Raw genomic sequence first — 21,464 nt, 5'->3', positions numbered from 1 at the left:
TTTTTCTGACATTCTTCAATATTGATGTTTGCAGCAATCAGAAAAAGGTCTTCTTGCACCCAGTATTCACCATTGCAACAGACCTCACGTGTATTATAACCCAATCCAACAACTGTCATTTTTTAAAATAATTTTCCTATAGATGCCTCCACAGTGTACGCTATTAAAAACAGAACAAGAAATTAACCAAACACAACCCCCCAAACACAGCCCCCTACTACCAGATTACTTTAATTAGAAAATATGTTGTTCATCTTCAACTTGGCGTACACACATGTGACTTTGACCCTGGAAGGGAAATATGAACCTTTCAAAGAGAAAGCAGCCTGCAAAAGAGATCTGTCATTTGCACAAAGATAAGAAGGAAGAGGAGGATTTGAAGAAATAGAGGGATGATGTATGTTTAATGGATTTAACTGAAACTAACGTTATTGTATGTGATTTGTTGTTTGGTTGTGCTCAGCCATCCAAAGTTCCACTGCTTTCAGAAAAGAACCAAGAGCCCCAAGGACAGCCCTGGATTCACAAAGCAAGAAATTACTTCTGCTGTTATTCTAGAAGACATTTGCTTTCCTAAGTACTAATAAAATCAAAGGCAGAATTGTTTGGTTATTTTTCCCTCCTCTCTCTTTTGCTGCTGCAGTTGTGGTATGAAAATGGAGCCCCACCAGTCTTCTGGATTTCAGGATTCTTCTTCACTCAAGCATTCTTAACAGGTGCCCAGCAGAACTATGCCAGAAAATACACCATTCCAATAGACCAGCTAGAATTCGATTATGAAGTGCTGGAAGATAAGGAATATGACACTGCTCCTGAAGATGGTAAGCAAATGCATCACAAAATTATCTGCCTTTGCTGATGTTTTTAGAAGTTAACATTAATGTGCAGGCTCAGTTATGCAATTAAGTTCATTAATTCAGCTTGCAAACATGTACATCTGCACTGCTCCCCACGAGATGCACCAGAAGCAAAGAGGCAATTTTAAGTCCCTAGGAACAGCTGAGATTAATTCACATCTTGGATTAGCACAAAGATACAAAATAACACCAACAAAGGACACTCCTTGACCCAAACCTCCCACAAGAGATCAAACTTATTTTATTCCCCCCCCCCCCTTTTTTTTCCACTCTACTCTTATATATGTCTGAAAATGCTTATTTTCCTAAGCCAAGGAAAACCAAGCATTCAGCAGAGAAGTTACGTATGCTACCTTAACTATCCCTAGATAAATACCTCAAAGGCATGATCACAATGGGCAATAGGGGACCACTCTAAGAAGGGAAAAGCTCTATTTTTTATGTCACTGCTTTATCATATACTACTTACCTTAGGTTTCAGTTGCAGGTATATTTGTTAGCTTACGCTTCCTCAGAAAAAAGGAGAGATTAAACAGAACTGTTCTTAGTACTCTTCTTAATACCTTTCTGAGGATCAGTTTGACTGGAAATTGTATAAAAAAAGAAGGGCTTAGCATGTTGCCTGGGAGATCCACATCCAGTCAGTTCAAGTCATCTTCTGTTGGGGCATGCTTATTTTTTGTTTTGGAAGTTACAGTTTTCAGTCTACAGAGCAAATCTGATGAAAACCAGATGCTGTTACCTTTCTTCTTGTGGAATTCTGAGAGAATATCATATGTCATTGTGACACGTCAAATAAAGATATTTATGGTTTTTAAACATTTACTTCTTTAATGAACAGCCTTAGAAAAGTATAAGCAAATGGCAACTTTAAACATAAGCAATGAAACAGTGAGAAGACTAAATAGCAAAAGACTGTTTATATGATAAAATCTCCAAGGTTGGAAACATTAAAGCTGACAAAATGTAGTATGTATAGAAAACTTTATGACAAGTTTAAAAATAGTGTCCTGTACTATGAATCATTCTTTTCAGCTGTCACTGACCATTCACAAGAGGCTGGATACACTGCAATATCACTAGACATTGTAACTTTATAAAACCTTACAGAATTGTAGCTATAAAGCATACGATTGTGTTTGCTACAGTCAAAGTTATTTCATCATCACTTAGAACACACAAAAGTCCCACACACTCAGTTAACTGACAGTTACCAAAGTGCACTGCACTAGCTGCTGGTCTCAGCTAGCAGTCATTTGCAGGTTTTGGGTAACATGCTATCCTTTCCAACTGATGCAGGTGTCTACGTTCAGGGGTTGTTCTTGGATGGAGCACGCTGGAACAGGCAAACTAAGATGCTTGGAGAATCTCATCCAAAAGTCCTCTATGATACAGTGCCTGTGGTCAGTATTTCTCGTTCGGTGACATTTTATGGTATTATATACTAACAGATGCTGTAGAATTAGTACTCTTGAATTTCTAGTCTTCGAGGAATTAACAGGGTAATTGTTATAAAACAATTTAATTGATATGTTTTGTGTTGAAATAGAAATAAATTGCCTGAGAGGAGCTAAGATTATCTGCTATTAATGACAGCCACAGGAAGTTTGGTGTTGCCTATTTTGGGAGAGGAAGCAATCTTGTAACAAGAAACAGGGTTTCAGGGCTCTCTTTTATAAGGCAAACAAACCAAAAAACTAACAATGTCCCAATACTTTGGCAAAGCTGAGACTGTTCCCTGTTTCTTTTTTTAACTGAGATGAGGAGGATTATTTTATTCTTCACTGCAGATATGGCTAAAGCCGTGTAAGAGATCAGAGATTCCAAAGAGACCGAGTTACCTGGCCCCATTGTACAAGACCAGCGAGAGAAGAGGGACTCTGTCAACAACAGGCCATTCCACCAACTTCGTCATCGCAGTAACTCTCGCTTCAGACAAACCCGAAGAGCACTGGATCAGAAGGGGTGTGGCGTTACTATGTCAGCTTAATTCATAGACCTGTCCCCATTTTGGGAGGTAGGTGCATTTTCCAGACCCCTTATAAAGGATGCATGTTGGTCCTGAAAGGCCACGTTAAAAGAGAAATCACAATGAGTTTGTTTACAATGCTGCATTTGTGCCTTTCATGAGTTTTGAAGTACAAATACGAAAATACAAAGATGCACAATAAAACTGTATAAAAGCCAACGAAAAATCTCTGCTCCTTGAATAATTTTATTTTCTGGAAGCTCCTTATTTATAAGGAACATACATAAAATGAACACAACACTGTTGACAATGAACAAAACAGCATTTGATCATTTCCAGCTTTATAAAATTTAAAAAACCTATTTAGTTTTAACAAAAAGACTGACAGCTCAGCAAGTTATATCTTATAGGACCAGAATCACATTTTAAACCATAGACTTAATTGGTAATGGGGAAGGGAAAGAAAAACAAAAGTTAAAAAAAATTTAAAGAAATCACACTGCATCTAGCAATTACAGTATTTTTGAAGCATAATCACAGCGGATTGAGTGCAATGTGATCTACATCAAAATTCATATGGGATGTCACACAGTGACAGCATTGTAATATACAAGTAACATTTATGCCCTCCAACAAATACAAGTTAAATGAGACTCTGGATTCAAGCAGAATGGAATGTTGAAGCCAAGTAGAAATGTAGTGGAATTCAGATTGTCTGTAACATGACTCAGAAGCATACATTAGAATCACCTGGAATTCAATACTGGTGGAAACATACAGAAATTACAGCTGTTACACTGCTCTTCATAACTTGTAATAAATACTAGAAAATAAAAGGAAATAACCCATATTTCATGAAAAATACAGTACCTACCTTCAAGGACCATGTTTTTCCCTTGTCTCAAGATGGTCTTGGAAGGAAGTTAATTATTTTTCTATAAAGGCAGTGTATTAAGCTATACCCATACTCCAACTAATACACAAGTAAATATACTATCTGAAATACAGAAATCTTCATTTGAACAGATTTAAAAGGAATAACCTTTGAAAAATTATTTGACAAAATATCAGTTCAACCACATAATAACCCCTTATACTCAACAGAATTAACAGAAAAGGGTCAGTTTAATACCTAAGAAACAGGTTGCTTAAAATTAGATCCTCAGAAGGTATGCAGTGAGTTAAATCTCTTTGAAAATGGTACTCAGTGACCTGACATGGGCACTATGAAAAATGTCACCCAGGATCTTTACACTGCAGAAATTCAGTCATCTGAAGCTAACAACAGTGTGTTTGCTAATTAGGGTCCAACAGTAAACGTGTTTAAAGAAGAAAAAAGAAAACCTGAATTCAGAGCATCAAATGGCTGCATGCCTGAACTCTGGGCTTTTGGCTTCTTCACTGAAGAAACTGTGCCCGTCTTTGAAATGGACCCTTAATACTGTTTCTTGATACTGCATTAGAAGAAATACTGGCAAGAACCAACCGATATCTTTAACATACATAAGCTGCCCTCAGTAAAAATTAAATTGACCATTGAAGCTTGAAAACATAAAGGGCCACAGGAAACACATTAACTTGAAATGGAATGAAGATACCAACTGGCTCTCATTAAAGGCGTTAGAATCAGTGTTCTTAGCAGTTACACTGGCATCAAGCAGACCTAAACAAAACTTACGGCACATAGTCAAAATACAGCTTTTACCTGGCAAACGCATAAAAGAAGATGAACTGTATTTTTAAAAAAGGCTACTACCATGCTTAGGACTGGTACTACAGAATCAACTTGCACTCCTCACAAACTCATAATGTTTTTAAGGAGATGGGTATAAGAACTAACTCATGTCTGGCAATGTAAGAATATCAGCATAATCCAATCTAGGACAGCTGATCCGAGAAGTTAAGGCCCAAGTTTTCAGTCTATCTTTCCAAATTACACATACCATGGGTCTATCATATCTGCTTGTAATAATCTAATTAATGCCAAAACTGTAAGAAATATCACAGAAATTAACTAAGTCATTTATGCTGGAAGTAGAAATCCTCTTACATACTCTCCACTGCCAGAAATGGCTGGTGCTCAAATATCTGATATCAAAGACATTGTAGAAACAGATTTTGATCTGGTATTACAGTATTGAAAATAACCTACCAGTACTACATACACAGACCATAATTTAACCTTTGTGCCCAGGTTCAGTAACCTAGTGTCTTTCTTACACTTTGGATTGCTTTAACATGAGGAGGAGAAAACAGACCAAAACAACTGTTATTAAAAATGGAGAAAATTCCCATATGGATTCTCTGTTAAAAGTTTGCACAAATTCACAGCCACAAATCTTCAGTAGTTTATGCTGCAAGTGGCACACAATACATGTTTTAGCATCTGTAAAAAAGAACCAGAAATAGCTCAATAACTCCAACATCAGGGATTTCCCCAAGCTAACACTAATTCTACTGCATTTTGCATTTTCCTACTAATACCAAGGAACAAACATCAAATAAATCTTAGTCAGGAAAAACATCGTCAAACTGATCCTCGACAGAACATAGCACTTTGCAGAATATATTGCAACAGCCTGCCTTCTTACACATGAAGTTTATAATGATGGACTGCAGCTTAACACATATTCTAAGAATTTAAACAGTGTTTAAAGGTTTTTGGTTTCTTTTTGAGAATTTAAACCAGCACAGTGGTTTCCAGTCATGTGCTGTTGTGAGATTTAATACTTCAAGTCACCACTATGCAGAAGAATCAGCACAGAATGAATATATACACACACACGCATGCACATGTACGTGGCATGCACATCTGTATATATCTATATATCCATCTCTATATATATCTATATATACATACAGATATATATATATATATATGAGCTACTTAAGACTTACGTGGCACTAAAAGCTTACTCGGGTTCCTTGCAGAGGTATGAACTTCAGCTGTAACATTTTCTGGGTTCTGTTCAAATGTACTAATGAAATGGCATTTTCCCACATGTGTAGATCAGTCACTGCACTTTTTCTTTCTTAAACAAGCAGTGCTTCCTATCTAGTACATGAACTTGACATTTATTTCTCATATTCAGTATTTCCTAATTGTCACTCGAGTTTAGAAGATGCATTGGGTAATCTCGTCTGATTTGAATCAGAAAAAAAGCAGAAGTTAATCTACACAGAAATTAATATACTGTACTTGTTGTGTAAGTAGTGCAAGCCACTGCTTTTCCTCTGAGCAATGTGCATACAGTGAAACAGTGCAGACTCAAAGCCATACAGTAACATTATTGTAACCACAGTGATTACCAGAATTAGGTCAAAACTGGATGTCAAGTACAATTTTATCTTCATAGAGGGCAATCACCAACATGATAGCAAATCCAAGCAGCAGGCCTAGATTCTGAAGAATGAACTGCCCCACAGGACAATAACCATGCTCTTCATTATCTCCATCTCCATGAAGCATTTCTGGAAGCTAAAATAAACAGCAATTTAGGAAGTTATTTCACCCTCTATTCCAGTTATACACAGACAAGTTTACAAGATGATACTGTAGAGAATAAACACACCAGGATTCCATTACAAAAACAATACACTGAGACACAGATTAAACTCTACCTAACCAATACATCTGATAAAAACATGATCACATCATGTATTTAAAAACAAACTAAAATGCCTTTCCTTTCCACTTCTTTTCTTTAGCTTCTACTGGAGCAAACATCTACTCAAAGTTCCTCAAGATAAGGGCAAGCCCAGCATTCTTCCAGCTCTGCTCTTCCAAGGCTTTACTTGCTTGAAGCTGTCATGTTCAAATAAACATAATAAAAAGCTTTATTTCTGCAGTAATTACACTGCTATAAAGATACCCTATATGATGTCTTTGCTGATTAACTTAGCCATTCATTTGTCATGTTACATGTTTACACATGTTCACATATGTGTCCCTTTTAAATACAGGGATAATAGCTACAAGTAATTCAAGAGAAATTCTATCTGATGCTATAAAAAATTCAGAAAACTCTGGATAGTCTTTATATTCCTCACTTATGACGAAAAAGTCCAACAGCACTGACAAAGGCAACACATAAATAATAATGGACTTGGAATATGTAAAAATAAATCTTATGAGGTGTCTTACAAAACCACCCACAGAGAAGAGAAATACAGAGTTTCACAAAGAAATTAATTCAAGAAAGCATGAAGTAAATGAAGGAATTACTTCAAGAAACACTTAGTTCAGAAAAACATAATACAGTAAAAAACGGAAACTTCAGGTAGTAGACAGCATTGCTCTTCATTGGATAGGCTAGAATAGTTTGTTATTCCGAGTACCTGAATACTGTACAACAATGACAAATTATCAGAGAATCAAATGTATAATACCCATCTGTTCTTGTATTACTGTATTTCAAAAAGATACATAAAGCTGACAATTGATTCCACCCACTCTTTAAATATAATGTGGCTTCACTAGGGGGAAATCCTGCCTGAACAATTTGGTGGCCTTCTATGATGGGGCTATGGACATGATGTACAAGGGTGGAGCAATTGATGTCATGTACCTGGACTTGTGCAAAGCATTCGACACTGTCCCACATGACATCCTTGTCTCTAAATTGGAGTGTCATCAATTTGATCAGTGGACCACTCAGTGGATAAAGAACTGGCTGGGTGGTCACACTCAAAGAGTTGTGGTCAACGGTTCAATGTCCAGCTGGAGACCAGTAACGAGTGGTGTCCCTCAGGGATCAGTGTTGGGACCGGTCTTGTTTGACATCTTTGTCAGTGACATGGACAATGGAATTGAGTGTGCCCTCAGCAAGTTTGCCGATGACACCAAGCTGTGTGGTTCTGTTGATACGCTAGAGGGAAGGAATGCCATTCAGAGGGACATTGACACACTTGTGAGGTGGTCGGAGCAATCCCAGGCACAGCTACAGGTTGGGCAAAAAGGAAATTCAGTGCAGCCCTGCAGAGAAGGACTTGGGGGTGTTGGTCGATGAGAAACTGAACATGAGCCAGCTTCAGTGTGCACTTGCAGCCCAGAAAGCCAACTGTAACCTGGGCTGCATCAAAAGGAATGTGACCAGCAGGTCAAAGGAGGTGATCTCTACTCTGCTCTCGTGAGACCTCACTTGGAGTATTGTGTGCAGTTCTGGTGTCCTCAACATAAAAAAGACATGGAACTGTTGGAACAAGTCCAGAGGAGGCCACGAGGATGATCAGGGGACTGGAGCACCTCCCATATGAAGACAGGCTGAGAAAGTTGGGGCTGTTCAGCCTGGAGAAGAGAAGGCTGCGTGGAGACCTCATAGCAGCCTTCCAGTATCTGAAGGGGGCCTGCAGGGATGCTGGGGAGGGACTATTCATTAGGGACTATAGTGATAGGACAAGGGGTAGCAGGTTGAAACTTAAACAGGGGAAGTGTAGATTGGATATAAGGAAGAAATTCTTTACTGTTAGGGTGGTGAGGTACTGGAATGGTTTTCCCAGGGAAGTTGTGAATGCTCCATCCCTGGCAGTGTTCAAGGCCAGGCTGGATGAAGCCTTGTGTGATATGGTTTAGTGTGAGGTGTCCCTGTCAATGGCAGGGGGGTTGGAACTAGATGATCCTAAGGTCCTTTCCAACCCTAACTATTCTACGATTCTATGATAAATATATATACTGGTGCGCAGAATATTTATCACCTCTACAACAGGCAGTTTAACAGCAAGCAGTATGCTAAATTTCAAAGTACTGCTAGGTAAGTCATTAAGAATAACTGAAGTAATCACTAGTGAAGATTGCTATATAGCTGTTATGTTGACAGGCAAGAGTTGCTGCAGAACTATTTTCTTTTTAATAAATCACAGTTGTATTCACCAACTAATAGCAAACCCAAGAACTGTGCTTGACCTGCTGCTGCCAGCTCTCACCTCCATGTTTTCTGAATGGAAGACCTGCATGTAATTCAGGTTTTGTAATTGACTTCTACACAGACATAATCAATATCTCTGTGCCAAATCTAAAGATGCTTTTAAGAGTAATCCAAGAATATTGTGGCAACTGTTTCAAAACCTAGGAAGAACACAGTGCCTCTGTCTCTGTAACTTCCAAGGTTTTCCTGTTCCATGGCCATGAAAACTGAGACTGTGATAAGTAGAAGTGAAGTCTTAGCTATGGATAGTGACAGATGCCAGATATTCCAACAGGTAAGTTTTTGAAAAGCTATTCACCACAAAAGCCATCTGTTACCATCTGCTCATGCCAAGAGTTCAGATTAAGCTTTCCAAATCTATGGAGATTAAATTTTAATGAAGAACTATTCTAAGTACTGGATTGATCTCCAGCATGTAAAGACCCATCCATAAAACCAGAGAACTGTCCTACTTTTATTTTTGGGAAATTATTAACTTTATTGGTTTATTAGTGTGAAGTGTCAGTGTCTTTCCCAGCCTCTCTGTACTTTTTGTATTTTAACAGGAGTCACTGGCAGACTTTGGTAGCAGAAACCCAAAGAGGCAGACAACTGTAAAGCTTCACTACACCTCCCAAAGTATCTTTAACATTCTAAAGTCATGTAACAGAAACACCCATCTACTGTCTACAGATATTTTATGTGTTGTAGCAAAACAAGTTCTGTTGCGGATACCACTTCACATCCTAGGTTTTATGCACAGCATGCAAAAATGACATAAAACAACAATCTTACCATGTCAACCAATGCCACATAGAGGAACATGCCTGCAGTGATTGCAAAGATCCACAAGGTGATGTTATTAGCATACTGTCCCACTGCTGTGCCTATCAGCATCCCTATGTAAGCCATCATGGCAGACAGGACGTTGTACACAATAGCTTGCTTTACTGTCATACCTGCTTTAAGAAGCACAGCAAAGTCACCTAAAATGGAGACAGAACACAGGGGTTTAGTTTCAGTGCTTCTCAGGCAAGTAAGTAGTAGATAAATTAGTCTGTATTTATTATGAGTACATAAATTGCACAGAGTTTAATCTAGTACAAGTTTCATGCTGCTGGCAATAAAGGTGACTCCTCCTCTTTCTAGTGGCTCTTAAGTCTCAGGATGCATGCAATGTGCCTTATGGCTCACAGTAAAACAACAGCTTTCATCTTGGTTAGCTAACCCCAACAAGAAATGCTTCAATTACAGGGGAAGAGTCAGTGCATCAACTGCACTGGCAACTATGTCTACAGGTTTCACCCTAAACAGTCACCCACACCTACTGGACTCAGCAACAACCTGGTACAAAGCATCTTCTGAAGATCTCTACACAGATTTCTACTTTTGTAAACTTGTGTCTACTTATGTGATTTTACTTAACTTTGTAAGACAATGCCACAGAGAGCAGTGTGAAATGCTCTGTACAGAATGCAGAGGTGTAACACCAAATCTAATCTGTATGCTCCTAAGAACATTTTAAAAACATGTTCAAAAAGCCTCACAGAACTGCTGTAGCTAGCTAACCTGCAGTATAAGCCTGCTTAACATTCTCATTATGTACTTACTCTGAAGCAATATGGCTCCACTACTCTTTGAAGTTCTGGTCACCCCTGAAGCATCTGCATTGCATTATGCTTATTAGGATGAGTATCACAACAGCTTTTAGGTAACTGTTTTGTAGAGATGAAAAGACTGAACACATTGAGTATATTAAATTAGTTACCTAATTCATGGGGAAGCTCGTGACAGAACACTGCTATAGAGGTACTAATTCCTCCTGTAAGTCCAGCGCTAAAAGCTGCTCCTGGGGAAGGAGAAGGAAAAAAAGATGAAAAAAGGAAAGATTCAAATTATATTTTACTATTTTCAAGTCAGAAAAGGTAAGCAACAGCCTTTCCAGAGGTGATGCTCTCCTCTTAGAACGCACGCTCTCATGAACGCGTGGTTTATCATTATGTCTGTGCCCTGTCTGTATATAAACTGAATTATGTGCATTGCCACTGCAGGCTTTATTACTCAGTTTATCTGAAAGGCAAATCCTGAGAGAGGAGAATACACTGAGCAAAACGGAGACATAAATGCGACAAGCTAATAAACAGCACCACTTTTACAGTTTCAGGAACTCTCAAGTATGTTAGGACAGTCAACATGAGCAACAGCCTAGCTCTCTCCTTTCCAGGTTGGAAATCCAAGCTAATGTTTAACCCACAACCTTCCTATATCCTTTATGTTTATTTGTAGAGCATGTATCAGCAATATTAATAAAAGCCAGATGTGGAAAATAAAAAGAAGAAAAACACTGCCATAAAACTCTTCCAGTAACTTTTGTGTAAGCCAATTTAATTCAATCAAATTTAATGTACAAACCCTTTTTGGCCTTAGAAGCCATTGTCTAAATGTCTTAACCTATTTAATGTGACAATGAAGAAAAAGGTTTATTTTCATGAAGTTTAGTTTCTTTAGAAATTGTCTGGAGAAAGTAGAGAAATTGCAGTAGATTTAATTGTTAATGAGGACGCTCATACATAGCTTATCCCCCATCCTTCAAAGTGCATATATTCCTTCTGCTAGTAGTCTGGAAGCCTGTGCACTCTTAGTTGCTACCTTAGTAAAAACCATGCAGTTCAGTACTCTCACCATCATTTTGGTTTGTATGACAAATATATATTCAAATTAACATGTTTTTTACAGTTCAAATGACATTTAGAAGTCTATGTGAATCAAAGTTAATTTATAAAACTCTAGTAAGATCTGCTTGGTACTTCAATCTCTTCTATGTTTAGTTACAAATAAATTTATACTGACCATATGCCAAGAAAATACTTCGCTCAAACAAAAACTAAATTATCCTAAGTAATACTTTAAAAAGAACTATTTCAGTAACCTAACCATAGTACATTTATTACTTATTACTGTTTATTTATTACTGTATAATTCTATGTATTAATAATAATAGAAATAGTATGAATATTACTAACAAGGATCATTATAAATAAGACTGAAAGGCCCGTTTTGTTATTCAAAGGGACCGAAAACCCAAATGCGCATTACATGTGCTCCATAATTCATAAGGAGGTTTGTCTGCACCTATCTTCATTTGGCAGAGACTGCAACTGTCACTACATCAAGATTACTGTAATGACAGGAGCTGGTCACAGAATATTAACAAAGGGAAGACTACTGCAATTGATGGCCTTTTAATTTCTGCTCTGAAGGAGATTAAAGAATGCCAGCAATCACAGGAGCTAAGTGGAAACCTTACCTGTGATCACTGATAATTAAAATATTACCAGAGTTACTAAAGATAAGAAACTTGAGAAATAGTTGGTGCTTTTTGCTTACCGATTGCTAAGCCATCACTAAAGTTGTGAATGCCATCTCCCATAATTACCATCCATGCAATATTAGCTATCCCAGTATCTTTCAGGTCTTTTCCAGAATGACAGTGGCCATGGGAATGATGTGAATGTTTGTGATGCCAGTGGTGACTGTGCTTTCTAGCTATCATTTTATCTTCGCCATGGCTGTCATACTCTGAATCATGAAGATCATGCTCTTGAGCAGCACGTGAGATATCATTGTGAGAATGGTGCACATTGTTGTCCTCTTCCACAGACAAGAAGTTTTTGGGAGGGGATTCCAGTTGTCCATCCAAATCAGTTAGTTCAGTTTCATTGAGTCGATCTTCAGACAAAACTGAGTCGTCTGCTCCTACATTGAAGCCAGTTGGGAGAGACATGGCATTAATTCTTATTTAAAATACCACCAGCAACTACTGAGCACCACTGGATTGAGAGTTTAACTGCTTTGTGAAAGCAAAAGGAGTATTTTAACACATCCCAACCCAGCAACTTTGTTGTCAGCGTTCAGTTTCACCCATAATTTTGCTAGTGACAATGGTTGTGGTTCAACATTAGAAAAGGACAGCTGACAGAAGGATAATAATGTCTTACACTTTGTAGATGGAATCTGAATGGCTCAGGAAACCTTAACTGGCTACTCAGTGCACACCCATACGGGTCACAATTTAGCCTTCACTGAAGCATTGCAGCATCTGCCACTGATAAAACAGGTCTTCAAATAGTTTCTGTACTGCATGCATCTTTGTGTCAGACACTTGTGTCACACGGTAAGCTCCTTCAATGTGGCTTATTACCCCTGCTAGCAATCAAAGCTACTTTTACAAAGAAATACAAAGTGAAAACTATGCAGAAGGCAGATGCACATTAATTTCAAGTCTACTAATATTTCTAAGGTATTAATAAATGAAACCGGCAATCTGTGCTCCAGGAAACAAAACCAGTTGTGGGAAAAAAAGGTAGTTCTGGACAATGAAGTTATTAGCCCACAATAATTCAACAGAAATAGTTCAGAGTCAAAAATAAGCACAGAGTGCCTTAGCAGCAAAGACTTCAAAGAGTTCTAGATAAACAGGCTTCTAACCACCATCACTTGGAAGCTGTCTGAAAAGAAATGGCATGGTCGTTCAGGTCAGTGGTAGTGGCACTGCAATTAAACATTCAAATTCAGCATGTGCTTCCAGTGCCTGTAGCATGAATGATTAACTTGTCCGCAGAGAGCACAGTTTTAGAGGCAGTGTAATGAAACCAATACGTGCTCCATGTTATTAGAAGCAAAATTCGGCTGATTGCCCACTGAAAGAAAATAAAGACATTGAAAGAAATGAAGACATGAAGACACATACCACCACCTGAAAGCTGAAAGCCTTTCTGTGGTCTACAGCAGTGTCCCAAATCTCATTTTAAGTTGTTTGACAAGACTACAGTCCTAGCTCCCCCTTTCAAATTAACAAAATTGCATTGGTATAAATATAGCCTATGCATTCTTCATCACAGTTCAACAGCCACACAGGCAATAGGAAGGGAAGGTTATGGAGCAAAGCCCTTCCCTCATCCTTTTGAGAAGGGTGATTCCTTCTGGGTACACACCACATGAGCATCCAAACTGCCATGAAGAAACAGCATCTTAAAGTTGTTTTTGATATTTGAGTAATATTCAGTGTACTCAGTCGTATTTATGAAAATATGTTAATTTTGTTTAGCCCTCTTAGCCAAACTATAATTGGTCAGAGGCTGGAACCTTCAAAGTGAAACAGGCAACCCCTTTCAGATTGTGTGTGTTCGTTTTTGATCTCATTTTTGCCAGGGCTGAGCTAGTCAGGCACAGCTTAACCAGAAAACACCCCAAAGCAAAACAAATAATCCCCCCCTCCAAAGAACCAAAGACATCCAAAACCTCGCTGCTTCAGAAGTCTGAGAACCATTTGTATAGCATATTAGGAAGCATTCAGAGTGCTCTCACATCTAAGGAAAACAAAATAAAGAAAGATTTAATAGGGAAAGCCTATTAAGTCTTATTAATGATGATTTGCATAACAGCAGCAAAACTGTACAAGAGGTTACATGCTACATGCCATAGGTTATGTGCCATTACTTTGAATCTCACAGTCAGAGAAAATGCTGAAAATTAATGCCTACCTGCAAGGGGTTTTAGCTGAAGCCAGTCAGCATCTGGTCTATTATTTAACTTATGATCAGAAAGCTTCCTTCCAATTGGTGATTCTTCATTCTGGGGGTTTTTGCACCATTTCTGCTTACTCTGCAACAGGAAACAAATAACATCTGCTTTGTAAAAGCACATCGGTGGAAATAAACTGAAAGGTTGTCCAAAAATCTCTTCAAAATAGACGTAAGTTACTCTCTCTCAATACATCCCACAGAAGTATGGGACTTACAGAATATTAATCTCTTTAAGGCTCAGCAACAGTATCTGTCCCACTGGAAATTCTTAGCTGCCCACCACGGAATCCCACTCACACGGAGATGGTTTTTCACTTCAGTAACAGAGTACATAATGACAAGGACTGCACTAACAGCCCAGAAACACATGGAGGCAGTTATCATATTTGCTTGTTTTGCTCAACAAAGCAAACATACAGCAAGAACAGCTCCTTTATTTTGTTCAACTTCCATTTTTTTTTATACTCCCGTAAGTTCCTTGTATTTCCCTTTAGAGAAAAGCTTGCTGCTTTCCTCTCTGAGGCCCATAGAACAGAGGTCATACTTTTGGCAAAGCAGTGTGGGGTTTAAATTACTTAATTAACCTCAAAGAAAATATGCCCAATGTGACAGCTTTTATCTCTTTGTCAGAAAATCTAGCAAGTCCCTCCTCTTGCTGCTGTCCAGCTGAGGCAGCAGGTCTGACATGAAAACAGAGAACTTCAGAAGTTTCCATACTCATCTGGCTGAAGCAGTTACAGCTTCACCAAAATCATTTAGTTCTCAAAGCTGAATGATGGAGGCAAAAGCTGAAAGTGTATTTATGGCAGGGGGTTGGAACTGGATGATCTTAAGGTCCTTTCCAACCCAAACCATTCTATGATCTTATACTGACTGTTGGAAGAATATGGCTCTTTGGTCACTTGAATTTCTATCCACTGTCAATTCAAGTACCCTGAGGTACTTCCTCTCCTTTTAGACCACATGATCCCAGCTCTGAAAATCCAATGATTTTCAGAGTATTGAGTTAAAATTTGACTGGCAACTTATAGGAAGCAGGAGGTCTGCAAATTTTAGCATCTTCTCATGTAGAAAAACTGAGCAGCTCTTTACGCTGGCCTCATTAGCCAGCAACATACAGTTGAATTGTCTGACAACTGTCCTGCTCTATTCCCAGTTCTTTCCTACACATTGCCTTTCCTATTTTGCAAAACAAAAGTCATGGTGCTTTGGAGAAAGCTGTCATCTCTTTTACTCAGACCTACCTCCAAATATATCTGGCCAAAAAGCTGCAATCTCCCCCATCAGATTTCTACTCCATCTTCCCAAATTACCTCTTTTACAAAAGAGTTTCCTCACATAAAATCAAACAGAATGCAGATAAGCAGCACTCGTTCATCTTCACAATATAATGAATCATCACAAAGACAATTCCTCAAGAGGCAGAACTTCAGGTAATATAGTTTAACATAGCATGCAATTTTAGCGCATACCTTCTGTTTATTGTAATGCTTGTACATTCTTAAACAATGTTCAATAATGAACAAAACATAAATGCCTCCAAGTGCCACAAGACCTTTCAGCACTGGATCATTTTCTTCCAGAAAGCCTTCTGTCTGCACTCCATGTCCATGGGCATGTCGATGAGAACGCTTGTGTTCATGTACATGACCTTGGCCATGGTGGTGACTGTGGTTGTGGCCTCCATGTGACTTAGGAGAGAAAACAATAAATCAGGAGACTGAAACAGATCCAAGCTCAGATGACAAAACATGTAACACTGCCAGAAAAACAGCAAAAAAAGACTTTACGAGTTGGGTTGTGTGTTTGTGCGGGTTTGGTTGGTTGCTGGGTTTTGTTTGTTTGTTCTTAAAACACAAATGCATTTTACTACGGAAACTTCTCACTACACCATTCATTCATTACCCTAATGAATAAAAGAATATTCCTCTGGGAAATATTTTAGGGGTGAACAGGAGATAATCTAGTTTCAGCTTTTTTTCCTGTCACAATGCTGAACATAATGAGGTTGTCACAATGCTACAGCTAACAAGGCTAACACTCATAATGTCACAAGGAACTACCATTCCCACACTCCCGTTAGCAACCAAAGATGATTTAACAATTTAGCCAGTTCCAGCCTTACTTGATATGAAATCCAAACTTTGAAAACGTTTGAAATGCCCAGAAATTTGTATTAAAATTTACACAAAGGAAACATTAAAACATTTGACTTTATGCTGACAGAATTATGGTAACAACATTTAGAATTACAGTAGCCCACCACAAACGAAAACCTGCTTACCTTCCCAGGAACTGGGACAACTTCTTGGTTCAGTAAGTGAGAAGTTACTTTCTCCCCAAAGACTAGTAATGAGGAAGTTTAACCTCCCTGAAATACTTTTAGGTGGTACTGATGGACAAGAAATCATAATATTGCCAACTTTAAATACTCTTGTTGGTCTCATTGGATGTTTTAAAGTAGCGTGACAGAAGTTAAAACTATGAATACACAACTACTTTAATCCACATTTTCTTTCTTTTTGTTAACAGAAAGTCTCAAACAGTTTCAGGCTGTCCCTCACAGTTAAGTCAATCTGCATCTGCAACAGTGCACATTTATGTGTGGATACTTGTCAAACAATTCTCTTCGAAAATGCTATTATCTTGTTACAATTAGGAGTAAAGACGGGGGGGGGAAAAGGTAAGGAAACGATACTTACATGTGGCAAGAGATGGAGGAGTGCATCTCCACTCATTGTTCCTACAGCCAGAGCTACCAAGAAAGTTAGAAGAAATTTGAAGCACCATTGGTTAATGATGGGAACCAAGATCACACCTAGTAAGGAAAGCAGGCTAATGACGGTGATAGAGATGATACCACAAAACCAGGCTGTGGGAAGAAATGAATACAGAAAGATTATCAGAACAATACTTGTAAGACTTTCAAGGCTGGTTAATGAATTTCAACTCTCTCTCAAAAATGTCACCTTCCTTTAACCTAATTGTGACTGCTCATTCACAAAATGCTGAAAAACATGAAGGCAATACTGAATTCCACAGCAAAACACACACAGGCTTATCTGCAGTACAGTACAATACAGAGAAAGACAGCAGAGGACAATCCCCTAAAAGGACCTAAGCAATTTCTTCCTGGCTGTACCATGTTTCCATTCGTAGCCCTTCATGAAACATAAAGAGCAAAAGATTTTGTGTTGGAACAGATCAGTCTCTGCTACTTAACAGACATCTAGGAGGACTAATTCATATTTAACACTTGTTTTTAAAACGATTCTGCTGCCAAATGTAACTGTAATCACTATTTCTCCTCCTTTGTTAGGAGGCACGTGTTCAGTTAGGCATCACTCGTTTCACCTGGTGCTTTCAAACACAAGTTTTTATTTGGGAGAAGACTCAAACTTTGATGGAGGAACTTTGAAATAAAATGCTAAGAGCTTGAAGAGCTGAAATTAACTCACTACCAACATAAGGAATTATGGGATAACAGAAATATGGTCACCCATCTTAATCCTATGAGCAAAGAAACGTGGCTCTTGCAGTCAGCATCTCACCCTAATGAAATACTTTCCCTTCTACCTTCAAGTCATCAATAAGGCTGCAAATTAAAACTGATAGGTTTTTCCTCTTCCCTCTTTGACTATCAATCCTCATTTCTTTCCATCACAGAAACTTCAAAGAACAGTAAGTAAAAACTGTTCAATTACAACAATACAATTCAAAAGGTTCACAGACCCAACGACAGCAATAGCTGGTGCTCCTATTTTACAAACATTAGCTGTTAGGGCTGAGATCTTTCATGAACATGACTTCCTCAATCTGAACTATTCCTTTGTTATTTTAGCCTAAATGCTTCAGGGTTTTCCAAGTTTTTTGTTAGCTTCATTCTTAATAAAAAATGTTGACATAGTTTGCCAACTTCCATGGAAGTTAACAACTCCTTTGAAATCATCAGCATTTCCATACTTTGGTGCATGAATTTTCCTTACAGGTCCACTCATTTTTGATCAAGTGGGATAAAAACACCCTCAGAAATTGGGGGGGATGGAGGGAAGAGGAGAAGAAAAGAGGAATGAATATGTTGTAGCTGCTCAATGAATTCTGTGATTTAGCAGTCAAATGTTCCAAGGATTCTGTCTGTACCAAAAATGCTACAGATCAGATTTGACAAGACCTTGCCACTCAAACTGTGGCTGCTGCTGGCCTGGTCTGTTCAACACCAAGACTTACAGCATCTGCTGGTTTACATCTTATTTTGGGATATCAGTTCTTATGAAATCTCTAGCTGTCATTCCACAACAGTGAAGAAAAGGAAACAATCCAATTCAAATGAAAAGGTACAAGAGCACAGTCACCAGGAGAAACTGATTGGGAAAATCTTTATAAAGTATATAATGTACACCAAAATGCATATTGATACCAACAAAAAAAACATGAGAGCTGGTGAAAAGGCAAAGACTGACAGCAGATTAGGAACTAAGAAACCAAGGTTAGAAAATGAGAATACAAAAGCAGGTCTAGAGTAGAAGCAGGTCCCTGCTAACCAAAATGCCACCACTACACAGGCCTTGATTCTTCCCCAGAGCACTTCAGTCATGCAGTCTGAATTAGCAGGCTCTGCTGAAACAAACAGCATACATGGCCGTGTAATTCAGTGCTGAATTATGCAACCATGCACAAGTAGCCCAAATAAATATTACACAGACATGTGGCAGGACTTTGGACCTCCAAAATGGACACAGACATTATGATGTTAAGTGCCAGGTTAGATGACCAAGAGCCTTACATGGAGAAAAATGGAAAGAGATTAGGTCTTCAGTTTCACATATCATAGCACAGATCTGGCAAATGCATCTTGGAAAGTCTTACATACTGCTATGAATTATACAGTATCTAAACATGGCACCATGATTAAGATAAGGCACATGAGAATTAGAATATGGCATCTGTGCATCTCTCAGATGTTGGTCATCAGCTTCTGTCTCTGTTTAAACCAAAATTATCAGCAAAAGATTGAAAGGTTGCTCTCAAATCAATGATTAAAAACATATATACAGAAGCTGTACATGGCCCTGCAGTTACATCTATGTACCAACACTCCTCATATGAAAAGGACTACTAAAGAAGACTTGTAACAAAATTCCAATAAAGTTATGGAAAGATTTCATTGATCTGTAGTGTTCAAAACACTAAAATATTATAGAAGTGGAACTGATATGCGATATTCTGAACACTGCAAGAGCTCTTGAGTTACAAAAGCCTGGTGTATAACACTCCTAGGAACACTATATAAAGCCTTGGCAATGTAGGTTAAGTTATTGTGTAAGTGCTTATAAAATACCCTTGTGGAAAAAAACAAGAGGTTTGTGACTGAACAATTTCTTCAGTACGGGCCCTCTGTTCCAACAGTGGGTAACAAACAACAGACGGCTTCTCAAACTGGATTTGGACACTACGTGTAAATTGAAACAAACTAATGCCATAGTAAGGCAACCTCCTTGGAAGGCCAACCATGGTTAGGTAGCTTGTTTTCATGTTAAAGCTTGCAGATAACAGAAAGGCTGATACAGGAAGGAACATCGTTATCTCTACAGGCAGATTTACAAGGTATCGGAAACACTTTTAATCAATAGCTCTAACTGATCTCCACTATAAAAAACCTGTTACTGTTTACTTGCATCACTTCTGTTAGCTTGATTCATAGTAGGGTGTACCTTTCATTTTAAATCAAATTATTCGGAAGTCCTTGATGATTTCAGTGTCACCTCTCCAGGAAGGTACACTATGAAAGCTCAGCTGTATGTATAAGCCCTTTAAAATCCCCTATTAGTAGAACTAATTGCAGAACTATCTGTAAATTACAGGAAGAAAACCCAGCACGGCTTCCTCAGTTTTTGGTCATCAGTTAACTAAATTAGCTTGCTTTAGAAAACTGCACTATCAGAACTAATGGAAACCTTACAGGTTAGTATCAATGAATAGGAGCAGCACTGCTCTAGGTTTTTCGAAAGCTTTAATTAGAACTAAAGAAAACTAGAGAAAATGGGTGTTTAAAAATGTCTGCATCCTCATAACTTTGGCAAATACTCCTATCTAAAAAGGTAAGCACATGTTTTCATTTTCGTAGCATCCTACAACCTGCAGGTTAAGTTACTCTATGACCGTCATTCGTCCTACACCTCCTACAATCCCCATATAGCAGTTATGACTTGTTATTTTGTGATTCACTTCTTTAAGAAAGGAGGATGATTATTACAAAAACTGAAATCTCACTGTAGTTAACACAAGAGTATACAGAAAATTGTTATGAAGAATGATTTATCATTATCTAACCAAGCTGACCTGTTTTAGAGGTTACTGTGTTTCCACAATCCATAACTTAAAACCCAATTTTTTACAATTAACTGGCAAACATGTTATTTATACTTAAAATCCCAGTTGCCATAAAACATATTAAATGTTCACAATAAGCTTCACTGATTTTGCAAATTAAGTCCCTTAAAATGTTGAAGGTCATCAAGCCAAGTTATTTATCTACTGCCTTCCTCATTACAGAGAAAGAAAATGCATTCTTTTAAATAGAAGCACTCATCTGTAGAAACTTCCTAATTAAACTGGCTCAAAGCATGTGCAACATGGTGGGTTTGTACATGGTTTCCACTTTTTAATTGGCAGAAAATGCTTAGAACTACTCTAGAAATCCTCTTGGTAATAAGGCAGGGGTCAACCCCTACTACAATGAAACTACCCCACAGAACAGTCTGCTGCCATATAAAACAAATGATGTATTTGGCTTACCACCTTTGAACAGTTAACAAGATCGTAGCTGTGACACTGTAGGAGATTCATGTGTAAAAAGTCAATTATTTTAATGGCTCCAGCGTTGTTAAGGAAAATTAGCAGCAATGCGTTCTTTCCAGCAGTTATCATCTATGAGAATGTACTTACTTCATGCTTTATTTTGAATGGTACTAATAAGCACCTGTGTCCTCATAAATATTCATAATTACCAGTATCCTTATTCTCTAAACATGGACATTGTACCCAAGACTTTTTAGATTTTTAATACTACATACAGCACAGCTAAACATGTCAACAGTTCCACCCTAACTTCTGAAAGACAGCAGGAGTAAGCATGTAAGGAGTAAGCACA

General features: G+C 38.1%; 2 protein-coding genes across 6 annotated transcripts in view; one reads left to right on the top strand and one right to left on the bottom strand.

Moving 5' to 3' along the window:
* The window catches only part of DNAH7 (dynein axonemal heavy chain 7), a 107,907-nt gene extending 105,053 nt beyond the window's left edge, over positions 1-2,854 (top strand). Inside the window, exons 62-64 of the mRNA XM_005145566.2 lie at positions 644-821; positions 2,157-2,260; positions 2,648-2,854. Coding sequence (XP_005145623.2) covers positions 644-821; positions 2,157-2,260; positions 2,648-2,854 — 489 coding nt within the window. The remainder of the gene's footprint in view (positions 1-643; positions 822-2,156; positions 2,261-2,647) is intronic.
* The window catches only part of SLC39A10 (solute carrier family 39 member 10), a 123,104-nt gene continuing 103,307 nt past the window's right edge, over positions 1,668-21,464 (bottom strand). For 4 of the 5 annotated variants that reach the window (XM_031045843.2, XM_031045844.2, XM_005145567.3 and 1 more), the window contains 7 exons: positions 17,017-17,186; positions 15,787-16,005; positions 14,273-14,393; positions 12,117-12,485; positions 10,498-10,578; positions 9,525-9,715; positions 1,668-6,304 (listed from right to left, as the gene is read on the bottom strand). In XM_031045843.2, the coding sequence (XP_030901703.1) occupies positions 6,146-6,304; positions 9,525-9,715; positions 10,498-10,578; positions 12,117-12,485; positions 14,273-14,393; positions 15,787-16,005; positions 17,017-17,186 (1,310 nt within the window). In that variant the 3' untranslated portion in view covers positions 1,668-6,145. The remainder of the gene's footprint in view (positions 6,305-9,524; positions 9,716-10,497; positions 10,579-12,116; positions 12,486-14,272; positions 14,394-15,786; positions 16,006-17,016; positions 17,187-21,464) is intronic. The other variant, XM_031045847.2, reaches the window with a different exon arrangement.

This window comes from Melopsittacus undulatus, chromosome 8, assembly GCF_012275295.1.
Source record: "Melopsittacus undulatus isolate bMelUnd1 chromosome 8, bMelUnd1.mat.Z, whole genome shotgun sequence".
NCBI classification, from domain to species: Eukaryota; Metazoa; Chordata; class Aves; order Psittaciformes; family Psittaculidae; genus Melopsittacus; species Melopsittacus undulatus.
The sequence above is the reverse complement of the archived record's forward strand: the minus strand, read 5'-3'. Positions and strand labels throughout refer to the sequence as shown.